General features: G+C 41.8%; 1 protein-coding gene across 1 annotated transcript; it reads left to right on the top strand.

Annotated features, from left to right (window-relative positions):
* Positions 1-392: 392 nt before the first annotated feature.
* On the top strand, positions 393-11,548 carry LOC122645394 (LEAF RUST 10 DISEASE-RESISTANCE LOCUS RECEPTOR-LIKE PROTEIN KINASE-like 1.4). Its single transcript, XM_043838702.1, has 3 exons — positions 393-430; positions 592-855; positions 10,584-11,548. The coding sequence occupies exon 3, from the start codon at positions 10,658-10,660 to the stop codon at positions 11,546-11,548; it is 891 nt and encodes a 296-aa protein (XP_043694637.1). The 5' UTR covers positions 393-430; positions 592-855; positions 10,584-10,657.
* The last annotated feature ends 898 nt before the right edge of the window (positions 11,549-12,446 follow it).

Genomic DNA, 12,446 nt, shown 5'->3' with positions numbered 1-12,446 from the left:
TGGCACTCAAGGCGCTGATCACTGCAAAGTGGTCAAGTTTCCCGTGGATGCGCGGCAGCGCCAGTTCCTTGGGGATACTGAAGGACTTTTGCTGTGGTTGTCTGCTGGGTTTCGTCTTCAATGGAACCTTCCCAAATTATGCCCTCATTGTGATGAACATGGTACCCACTGTCTGTATAGCGAACAGAAGGAAGAAAATTACTTTTGTGCGGTTCCGAATCACGGTAATTATATATATATGAATTTCCACAAGTCCTTTCAGTTGAATTTAATTTTACTATATATTTCTGAACATGCTAAGAGTTTCTATGAATTTATTTACTTATTATGATTTATCTCAAATCATCAATATTGATGCTTAAACTAATGCTATGATGTCATTTTTGGGTTTTTGTGGCAGGGAATACGGAGAAGAAGAGAATTATAATAGGTATTAATTGCATGATTTATTGTGTTGCTTAATCGATTAGATTTCACAATACATTTATTGTGTTGCTTAATTGATTAGATTTCTTTTCTCTTTGAATTATGGAGTTTGAATTTCTGTTGGGGTCAATCAAAAAATCTCTGAGTTCTGTCCTCCATTTTCAGGCGTCATCTCAGGAGTTGGGGGGATCCTCCTAATATGCTTAGTTTTCTTCCTCATCTACTACCAACGCCGACGGAAGGGAGCCGTCTTTGCCCTTTTCAAGACTAGAAGCTCGTCTCCATCTTTATCCCCACTCTCTGCAAGCATCCCTTCCTATCCCCACTATGGAGTCCCCGTCTTCACCTACGAAGAACTCGAAGAAGCCACTAACAACTTCGATTCCAATCAAGAACTCGGTGATGGAGGCTTCGGCACCGTATACTATGGTAAGCACTATGCAAGAACAGCGCGAGTCATCCTTCCCCTGTCTTCTTCACATAAATAGGAAATTAAATTTTATGCGCCCCTGTTGTCCAACTTCCGTAAACAGGGAAGCTACGGGACGGGAGAGAGGTTGCAGTGAAGCGTCTCTATGAGAACAATTGTAAACGCGTCGAGCAGTTCATGAATGAAATTGGAATCCTCGCCCGTTTGCGTCATCAGAACCTCGTCACCCTCTATGGCTGCACTTCACGCCACAGCCGCGAACTCCTACTCGTTTACGAATTCATCCCCAATGGAACCGTTGCTGATCATCTCCACGGAGACAGAGCAGAGTCTCGTTCGCTTCCATGGCCTACCCGTATCAGCATCGCTATAGAGACAGCCCAAGCACTCTCATACCTCCACGCTTCTGGTATCATACACCGTGACGTGAAGACTAACAACATCCTCCTATGCAAAAATTTCCAAGTCAAAGTTGCAGATTTCGGGTTGTCACGTCTCTTCCCAAACGATGTCACCCACGTCTCCACTGCTCCACAGGGTACTCCAGGCTACGTTGATCCAGAGTATGACCAGTGCTACAGGCTTACAGAAAAGAGCGATGTGTACAGCTTTGGGGTGGTGTTGATTGAGCTCATATCATCAAAGCCTGCTGTAGATATCACTAGGCATCGTTATGAGATTAATTTGGCTGACTTAGCGATCAACAAGATTCAGAGTCGAGCTGTGCACGAGCTGGTCGACCCTTGTCTCGGATATGAAACTGATGTTGCAGTAAGGGAGATGACAACATCGGTGGCGGCTTTAGCGTTTAGGTGTCTCCAATATGAGATGGAGTTGAGGCCTTCCATGGATGAGGTATTGGAGGTGTTGAGGGGAATAGAGAGTAAGGACTACAAGAATGTGGCGGATGGAGAAGAAGGGGCAGAGGTGATCTATATTCCCATGAACTATACAGTAGAAGAGCCCACGAAGTATAATAATACTCCGCCTCAGCCGGTGGTTCCACCTAATTAGTTGGCTGGTCCATTCAAAGACTCCATATTCCATAACCATTGGGTACTCGAGTTTGGCATCAATTTCATTCTCTTGTTGGGCGTTTATGACATTGTGCCATTTGGTGTAAAGCTACTATCAAGAAAAAAAAAAAAAAATAAAAAGAAATTTGGTGTAAGTTTCCCTCTCGTCTTTTTGTTTTTTTTTTTTTGGGTGTAGAAAGAGGGATATTCATTCATGCATGCCCAACGCCTAGCAAAAGAATACAAAATACATAAAAAAGATAAAGAACATGATAAACACAAGGTATAGATATATAGTATTCAAAACCAATGAGTGTAAATTGATCCAATCTCACATGTCATTGGCTGGGTCATACAAACTAGGGGTTGAGTTACAGCCACTTCCCTAGATAACAGGCTGTACACAGCTAATTTTAAGCGCATGCACATACGTGTCAAAAGAGGAAGCCCCATACGTGCCGATCAGTTCAACGCCACACTGCCCACGCGTGCTGACATGCTACCACAACCTACTTTCAAACAGACTTGCCGGATTGGCAAAGGTCTGCTGGATCGACGAGTGGAGCTTCGATTGACGACAAGAAAACCACCAGAATCGCTGCCACAACCTACTTTCGAATAGATTTGCAAGGATTTGTTGGATCCGCGAGTGAAGCTTCATCCGACGACAGGAGAGATTTGATGAAGATTGGACGGGAGCTGGAGCTTCGGAGCCGACGATAACCTCGATGCCACTAGCACCTGAGTCAGCATCACCTGCAAACACACAAACAAAGAACAAAGAAAGACCTCATTTGATTGAGAGCCCCTCGGTGTTGTCCACATAGAGCCCATAAATTGAAACATAAAATTGGAGCACATAAACTGCAATTGTTTGCCGACGATGGCAAAAAAACCTAATCAACCACAGAACGAGGAGCTTCAGGGAAGGGAAAGGGGGAGGGCAAAAAGAATTGGCAGTGACAACCATTGTGGGAGCAGGGCGGAAGGGGTGCGGGCGCAGATGGAGGTGGAGCAAGACAGAAAGCGGGCATGTACAAAGGGAGGTGGAGCAAGCCGGCAGGTGGGGGGGGGGGGCACAGAGGGCGTTGAAACAGAGTGGAAGGTGGGGCGGTGATGATTCATGAACGAGGGGATGGCAGGTTTGTTGTCATCGTTATCATCGTTGTCGTCGTTGTCGGCATCATCTCCGGTAGCGGTTCCAAGGGTCATGGCAGAAGAAGTGGAAGAGGAGATGGGAAGTAAGGATTACACACACTAACGGTGGAAAAACCTAACATGCACAGCGGCAGAAAAAACAAACCCTAAGCAAACGGAAAAACCTAACACGTAAACATGTATGGTCTTGACATTAAGATGTGGCCTTGTTTCCCTCTCGTCTTCATATACCGTATAATTTATAGTTAACTTGTCTTATACAAACTAAGTGGTGTTTGAGGTGGCATGAACATGTTCAATGGGAGGCCTTCGGATGCCCCACTTTGGAGGAATGACTTGATTCAAATTGAAGGTACTTATAAAAGAACAAGGGGCAAGTCTAAAATGACCCTTGGGGAAGTAATGAGGAAAGACATGCATAGTTTGAATCTTCTCTGAAGTATGATGTCGAATAAAGTTTATTGGAGGGCGATGATACATGTAGCAGACCCCAGTTAATTTGTAATTATTGTGTTGTGTTCATTTTTTTTAGTTAATATTAATATTTTGTCTTCTCAAGGATCCTTGTAGAGGAGCCCATTTAGTTGGATTAAGGTTGGACGGTGCACCACACCACTTGAGAGTGGGTTTTTATCCTCTCAAGTGTGGTGCATTGTTCGATGCACATTTAGGTGCACCAAAATTGAGAAGATAAAGATCCATTTGTTGTTGTAAGATGTTGCTATCTGGTCATGTAGTGTCTGCACTAGTGCAGGGTCAATAAGAGCCTTGAACTGAATGGGATTTTTTAGTTCATTAGGGGTTGAGTGGTAATTTTGTACGATCCAACGTACAGGTTTAGGAACCATAGGATCCAGCTCCTCTCAAGCGAGCCCATCGCCCAGGGAGTGCCCAGTGAGGCATCCAATGGCTAGGTTGGCTGGATGTGCATCGGGCCCACATAGGCACACATCACGACACTGGGCACTCAGTGGACGGGGCACGCTCGCTAGAGAATTCTTTTTCAGCGGAAGAGCAGAACTCTTTTCAGCCCTCTTCCATTGTCTTTTTTATTTTCTCTCGGCAAATCGAGACTAACAATTCATAACTAAGACATGAAAACCATCTTCTAGAAATCAAAGCTCTCAAATAAATTAATACAACAAACACATTCAAAATTGTACTGAAAAAATGTTTGCCCTTCTCGAGAACATGTTTCTATGTTACTTTCAGATTATCTAATTAATTTTTATTTCTTCATTTAGGTGAGGATGAAAATTCAAAGCGCAGATAAGAATTACAGAACTTAATTTGGGTTTTCACTTTAAAGCAAGTTTCTCCCAAACCAAAAGGAACACATTACCTTTATTAATTTGAAAACGATAACATAGAGCAAGGAGACAATTCGAAAATGATAAACCATTATTGGCAGTGCCTCATACACCATACCTTACATTGTACAACAACCATCCTCTATGTTTAAGAAATCTTTTGACAAAAATAAATGTGTGTGTGTGTGTGTAAGAAACCAATGTTTGTAAAAAATCTTTTTCTTACATTTGGATTCCTAGCTACCAGCCTAGAAATTGGATGCGAAGAAACCCCATCAAGCTAATTCACATCTCACAAGCAAAATGTACTAGGAAACGCTGTAACAAAACCAAGTGTGAAGTTCCCAGACATTGAGAGGGGAGGGAAGAATCAATGCTAACCAAACTTTTCTTTCTGGATTAGATGGACAATTCTTTCATTGGTAGTAGTTCTAGACACATGCATATTCAACAGCATATCTACTCCTCTTCCCAGCAACATAAAACACAATAGGAAAATGAGTCTACCGAACGTGCTCAACCACCCTACACACAAGCACTTCTATGCAAAAGAGATATCCACAGTACACAATTAGTTTACGTGGTTCGACAATGTGCCTACATCCACAGACTGCTCACTGGGCTAATCTCAGTAACTCCTCACTGAGATTTACAGATTGCCTTCCACTGAGGTCTTATCAGATGCCTGTGTCTTTATACTCCTTAGAAAACAGAACAATACAAAACAAGAATAAAAAGGGTTTATAGAATACCCTACGATTCACCAATGTCAACTGTGACAATTTATCAAACATTTAGCATGCCCACAGTGACTTACAAATTATCCCTCACCCAAACACATTCAATGTCACACAATCTCACTCTTCTAGACAATACATCTAACACATTGAGGACAAGAGAAAAATAACTCACTTGGGCTTCGTCAAGTGCATTCCACTCCTGCCAGAAGCTTAGAACATCAAGGAAGTCTCCACTTCGATTTCAACACCAAATCAATGCATAATGGAGAAAATCCGACTTCTGGGTGCAAATATCTTCTTCTGGAGTTACCAAAGAGTTTTGCAGAGAGCACCAGCGTCTTCCTGTCAAAAAATTAATTGAAATCAACATCTCACAAGCCTAATTCGGAGTTATATAGCCTCCAGAAAGCCCTAGAGAAGTTCGGCCAATAACCAGGCTTAAAAAAGAATCTTTTAAGATTCCTACACATCGATGGAACACGAAGAAAATGCGTTTTAAAATGCCTGTAATAATAGCCGCACGATTGTCATCAGATATCACGGTTGAGACATGGTCGTTAGATGAAGATTCTGATCCACCCAATCGGATGAGGCCACGACAATGCAACTAGCACTACTTAAATGTACTCAAAATGCATGTGGGGGGGGGGGGAACTGGGGAGGGGGGAAGGTAACGAATCGACATCCTCTACTTCCTCCTGCCCCTACTTCCATGTGCGCCCTACACACAACGAGGCGGGCAAAGACTGCCTTATCCCCGTTCAGGCAAGGCGCTCGGGCATGGGTAAGGCGGTCTTTGCGTGCCCTATTGTGTGTAGGGCGCACACAAAAGTAGGTGCAGGCGGGAGTAGAGGATCCGGACTCGGAAAGTAACAACCAGGAGAAGACTTGTACTTGAGACCTTCTGGTGAAAGCATGTGCTTAACAAATCTAAAATGTCTAATCTCAGCCATAGATCAGACTTTGGATTGATCAATACAAATCATTGGATCTCCATTTGATCACATTCAACTCCCATCTACAGCAATGATACTAGCCAATCAGATAGAAAGATTTAGGAAAAATTACAGTGCGACCCCCTGTGTTTCCAAATTATACAGCTATACCCCCTCAGTTTTGATGATTTGTTACAGTCTGCCCCATTCCGTTATATCATTCCCGTTATGTTGTACGGAGATAGTAATTCATGACCTAAAATGACTAATTTACCCTGTTACTCGAACTAAGGAGCTTCCCTCCCCGTTCTGGTTCTCTGCAACTTCAGAAGAGGGTGATGTATACAGGGAGGGTTCATCGCCACCCCATTCCTGCTACACGATTTGAGAAGTGTGCGACCACCGTAGAGACGTGAATCCATCTTTGAGAACTGCGACGTTGGAAAGCCATCATCGAGATCTGCAACCTACGACGACAACCTACGCCGAAGGTCACTCTAGTAGGTAGGAGCAACTCCACACACTCTGATCAAGTTCTGATGGTCAGATCTGGAGTTTTAATATTTAGGTTCCCGCAATATTAATAGGAGGGATTAATAATTGGTTTCATCGAACTCAGCTTCATATACCTCCTAGGCTCTCTTTTCTTGCTGTAATGGTTGCATCTCTTCCTGCCTTGGAGGCTCAAAGGGTTCAACACCACAAGCACCCCACATGAGATTCTCATCTAAAAACCCAAACCCGGATGGAATTATTGGAGATGAGGAGATGGGTATACTCTGATCAATAGAAGATCGACTAGCAAAATCAAAAGAAACCTGCAAGTTTTGGCCTTTAACATTCCAAGCAAGATTGGGATTTTGGTGTTCATAGGAGGGATTAATAATTGTCATGGTTTCATGAAATGGAGTATGAATTTGAGTAGAAGCAGTATATGCAAAAGATGGATGAGGAGGAGGGAGGAGGTGGTGGTGGTGGCAATGTGATAAAAAGTGAACTTGTGTTCATTGGTCCATCTCTCATTTATGAATTTACTGAGAAAATTGAAGTGGGTTCTTGGTAGATATGAAGATTATTGCATGCATTGTTATTTTTATTGTTGATAAACTGATAAGAAGGGAGGAGATTGTGAGTTTTTGGATCCAATCCTTGTGCAATCAGCTTTTTCTTAATGCATGAGTTCCAGAAATTCTTCACCTCATTATCTGTTCTTCTTGGTAGATGCTTAGCTATCTGGGCCCATCTGTGAAAAATAAATAAATTAAGGAACTTCATCTGATGAGAAATCGGAAATGCTGAGAAATTTGATGGGTTGGGATTTTAAAGAATTTGATCACACAAACAAACCTGTTGCCTAGAATTCTATGAACATCAGTGATGGTTCTTTCTTCTTGTTCAGAAAAAGAACCCCTTTTCAGCTCTGGTCTTAGGTAGTTAATCCATCTCAGTCTGCAACTCTTTCCACACCTTGCAGCCCTGCAACCTCAAATCAATTAAACCCCTTAATTTATTAGAGCTAGTTAGAAGAAAATTATTAACTAACTAGATAGCTAGAGATGATCGAGAGAAGTTTATTTCTCTAGTTTTGAGTTTTGACCTGCTTGTTTTGGAACAGATTTTTTTAGGGTTAATAGCACATGACTGAGAGAAACGAAAAAAAATCGGAGAGAGTAAGCATAGAGGGAGAATAGATGAGAGAGAAAAATAGATGTATACCTGTACGATGGAGTTGTAGTTCACCAATGGGTATGGAGGCAACTTCACATTTGGATTTGCAGGTCAGCGATGGAGTTGCAGTTGCATGTCAGTGATGGATTTGCAGGCCAGCGATGGAGGCAACTTCACATTTGGGGAAGAAAACGGTAAAAGGGTTTGGGTTATAATCTTACATCAGGGTAAAGATGGAATTTCCACTAAGTTTAAACAACATAATAGACGAGGGCAAAATTGGTATATAAAATATATAAGTTAACACCATCCATTTATCGTCAACTGAGGAGGTGTAGTTGTATAATTTGAAAACACAGGGGATTGTGCTGTAATTTATACAAACCTTAGGGGATGGCACTGTAATTTACCCAAAGATTTATAATCTAAATTCAAATCCAATCTTGGCGATTCAAACCCTTACGCGTTATGTGCCAAAAAAAAAAAAAAAAAAAACCCCTTACGCGTTTGTAAAAACGAGTGGCTATTATAGCCACGTGGTAAACCCATCTGCGACATGGCACATATTCCACCTGCCATAATTTGACACGTTCTTTCCATCCCTATGGTTGGATTACCCAGTAGACCCCAGAACTCAAAAAATAGAAAAATCTCAAAAAATTCAAGGGGAGGTGAAGATAAAGACCGACGTCTCCATCTATGGCTCCACCACTACCAATTTTCGACATTACAATCCACGCGTTTTTCCTTTTCTTGTGTCGTCTGCACCTTCTTTCACTCCACCATATAATAATTCAGACTTTTGACTGTTACTTCCATCTAATCACTCAGCTTAGTCCAACAGCGAATGAAATCAACCGTATTAAAAAGAGTATATGAGACGTATAATTTTTCACTACCAGTTCCTAATTATTAATCCTCCATTACAAGAATAATAAGCTCTACCTACTGTTCCTCACCAAGAAAATGTCCCACCTCAGGCAGGCGAGACGTTTCAGACAAGAAGCCCAAGGCTGCTGATGACTTTTCAATGTAACGTTAGCCAAGTCCAAATGGATGAGAAGAGATATTATTTTGTAGAGAGAAGACTCGAGAGTCTTAAGTCTTGGTGGTCAACTGGAAAGGTGTGGAGGAAACTTCTGCTCTGCTGGGACGATTGATCATTCATGGCGCGTCAAGTGGTCCTTCCTTCATCTTGGCAGTGGCGATGGTTAGAATATTGGACTAGTAGTAACCAACAACATAACAGGATTACATACGTAGTTTGTGGGATGATCACGCTGATGATGATCTTGGTTTTCAATCGATTGTAAATTAAGCGGTAGTAGTAGTAGTAGTACTATGTAGGATCGATGGGTTCTCCTTCATTAATATTGTTTTCCCATATGCATGCTTCGTTTGTTCGGCTTGCTTTTCCTTTCGTCTTCTTCTTCTTTCTAATTGTGTCGCAGCTTTCACTCGGATCATCAGTTGATGAAGAAGAATACCTTTTGATCCAACGTTGTGCTCCCTTCCGCTCCAATTGTGGGAAATTGAACATCAGTTACCCCTTCTCCATACACCCAAAGGAAGAATGTGGGTTAGGCGTTATCCATTGTTTTGACAACTCAACACAACTATTTATCAACTCTACTACAAAAGATCCAGAGGAGGACAGTTTGGAGGTTAAAAACATCCACTACAAGGAAAAGATGATTTTCATTCATGACCAAAATTTCTCAGAACTCATAGAACAGAACAGGTGCGATGAACTCTACAGCTTCACCATCCCACGAATTTCCGGGAATCTTACCTTCCAACTGAAAACCCCCTTTCTTTACTTTGGAATATGCAAGGCCAATCTTAGTATCTCCGAAACAGAAAAAGATGAAGGTCACGAATATTCGGGTGTCAAACGCTGCGGAGCCTATGATCTTCATTTCTCATCCAGTTTCGATTTCCTGAAAACTCCATCTCCATCTTCGTCTGCCTGCAAAATGATTGAGTTTCCCGTGGATTTTTCTGGGAAGGATCCCGGCCTCTTGAATCGGTTGTCTGACGGGTTTCGTCTTCAATGGGAACTTCCCCTTGACTGTAAAGGGTGTGAAGGTACACCCTGTCTCGAACAGATACAGAACAAAGGACGTTTCTTTTGTACGGCCACGAATCACGGTGATCAAAATCCACAAAATGGTACTGTAGAACGAACTGTAGAAAGTTATTTCTTTTTCTGAATGGTCGTTAGTTTGATTCTTTTTTTCATCATGATATAAATCATGGGGATTTTGGTTGTCGACTTAAGACTGCAGTTTTTGCTTATTATGATTATATAACTCCAATCATCAATGATGCCTAAACTAGTGGCATATTTTTTATTTATTTTGGTTGCAGGAAACAAGAGTAACTACAAGGACAAGGCAAAAACGAAAATTAAAATAGGTTTTATTATCTGTATCTGTGTTAATGGATTATCCTTAATTTCCTCTCTCTTTGAATTATGAAGTTCGAATTGGTGTCAATCAAATAATCTCTGAGCTCTGTCCTCCATTTTCAGGCGTCACATTAGGAGTTGGGGGTATCGTCCTAATATGCTTAGTTTTCTTCCTCATATATTACCGCCGCCGGAAGGGAGCCCTCTTTCCCCTTTTCAAGACCAGAAGCTTGTCTCCTTCTTTAACCCCACTCTCTGCAAGCATCGCTTCCTATTCTCACTACGGAGTCCCTGTCTTCACCTACGAAGAGCTCGAAGAAGCAACTAATAATTTCAATTCCAATCAAGAACTCGGCGATGGAGGATTTGGCACTGTATACTATGGTAAGCACTATGCAAGAACAGCGCGAGTCATCCTTCCCCTGTCTTCTTCCCATGATATATTGGAAATTTGATGAACCCACCCCCTGTTTTCAACTTGCGCAAACAGGGAAGCTACGGGACGGGCGAGAGGTTGCAGTGAAACGCCTCTATGAGAACAGTTGCAAGCGCGTCGAGCAGTTCATGAATGAAATCGGAATCCTTGCCCGTTTGCGTCACCAGAACCTCGTCACGCTCTACGGCTGCACTTCACGTCACAGCCGTGAACTCCTTCTCGTATACGAATTCATCTCCAACGGAACCGTCGCCGATCATCTCCACGGTGACAGAGCAGAGTCTGGTTCACTCCCATGGCCTACCCGTATGAGCATCGCCATAGAGACGGCTCAAGCACTCTCATACCTCCACGCTTCTGATATCATACACCGTGACGTGAAGACTAACAACATCCTCCTATGCAAAAATTTCCATGTCAAAGTTGCAGATTTCGGGTTGTCCCGTCTTTACCCAAACGATGTCACCCACGTCTCCACTGCTCCACAGGGTACTCCAGGCTACGTTGATCCAGAGTATCGCCAGTGCTACAGGCTTACAGAAAAGAGCGATGTGTACAGCTTTGGGGTGGTTTTGATTGAGCTCATATCATCAAAACCTGCTGTAGATATCACTAGGGATTATCATGATATTAATTTGGCTAATTTAGCAATCAAAAAGATTCAGAATCGAGCTGTGCACGAGCTGGTCGACCCATGTCTCGGATATGACACTGATGTTACAGTGAAGGGGAAGATGACATCGGTGGCGGCTTTAGCTTTTAGGTGTCTGCAAAAAGAGAAGGAGTTGAGGCCTTCCATGGATGAGGTGTTGGAGGTGTTGAAAGGAATAGAGAGTGAGGACTACAAGAATGCGATGGATGGGGGACAAGGGTCAGCAGAGGTAATCGATATTCCCATGGATTATGCAGTAGAAGGGCCCTCCAAGAATAAGAATAATAATAATACACCGCCGCCACCGCTGCGGACACCACCGGCGGCTCCACCCAATTCTTTCAACGATAAGGGAGTGAGCAATTAGTTGGCCGGTCCATTCAAAGACTCCATAACCGTTGTGTACACGAGTTTGGCATAAATTTCGTTCTCTCTTCAGTTTTCATTTAGTCTGTAAAAGTTGGAGAAATTAATCAGAACAGAGTCCCTCTTGATTAGCTTATCACGATGACTCAAATCATTTTCCACATGGTAGATACAATGGGAGCCTAAATTTACCTTGCTTATATGTTAAATTTTATGCTTAACAGAGTTTGCCAAAATGGCAAAAGTTGAGGTTTGGAAATCAGGACAGTACCAAATTTGAGAAAACAGAACAGTAGAAAATAACAAAAAGAAATAAGAATATAAATCACAATAACAAATCCTATTATGGTGACGATGTGCCTCTACCATTGTTAAGAGAGGAGATGAATGAGATGGTATATCTTGCAGAGGATCCAAATTGGTTGCGGAGATTACATGGATGAGAATAATATGAATAATGGAGCAAGTTATCTAGGGTTTCACTTGACAAAGAAGTTTCCAATATTGAGGATTTGAGCTAGATTTCCTTATTTCTTAATCCTTAAGACGGTTACAGAGCAGCGGTAGGGGAAGTGATAGGAGTATGGGACTAAAGTGATAATTGACTCAATACTTTAACATTTGAAAAGGAGAACAAATATTCCACGTGAAAACCAAAAGTATCAAATTTGATAAAAGATTTTAATGAGTTACAATTATGATTATAAAAGCTCCATGTGATAGAGGACCCACAAATAATCTCAATGGAAAAATTTTAATTCAGAGTAAGTCATGCTGCTCAAACTATGAGATAAAGTTTTAGATAAATTATTAAAATACCATTAAATGGAGATGAATATAAAATATAAAATAACATCTTTTACAAATTTAGCTATTTCCTTTACTCATTTTAAGTTGAA

This window comes from Telopea speciosissima, chromosome 11, assembly GCF_018873765.1.
Source record: "Telopea speciosissima isolate NSW1024214 ecotype Mountain lineage chromosome 11, Tspe_v1, whole genome shotgun sequence".
In the NCBI taxonomy this organism is placed as follows: domain Eukaryota; kingdom Viridiplantae; phylum Streptophyta; class Magnoliopsida; order Proteales; family Proteaceae; genus Telopea; species Telopea speciosissima.
Note: the sequence above shows the minus strand (reverse complement) of the source record. Positions and strands in the feature narration are given on the sequence as shown.

Bases quoted from the DNA above. Each gene is read 5' to 3' on its own strand.
- LOC122645394 (XM_043838702.1), top strand. From the start codon at position 10,658: ATGAATGAAATCGGAATCCTTGCCCGTTTGCGTCACCAGAACCTCGTC.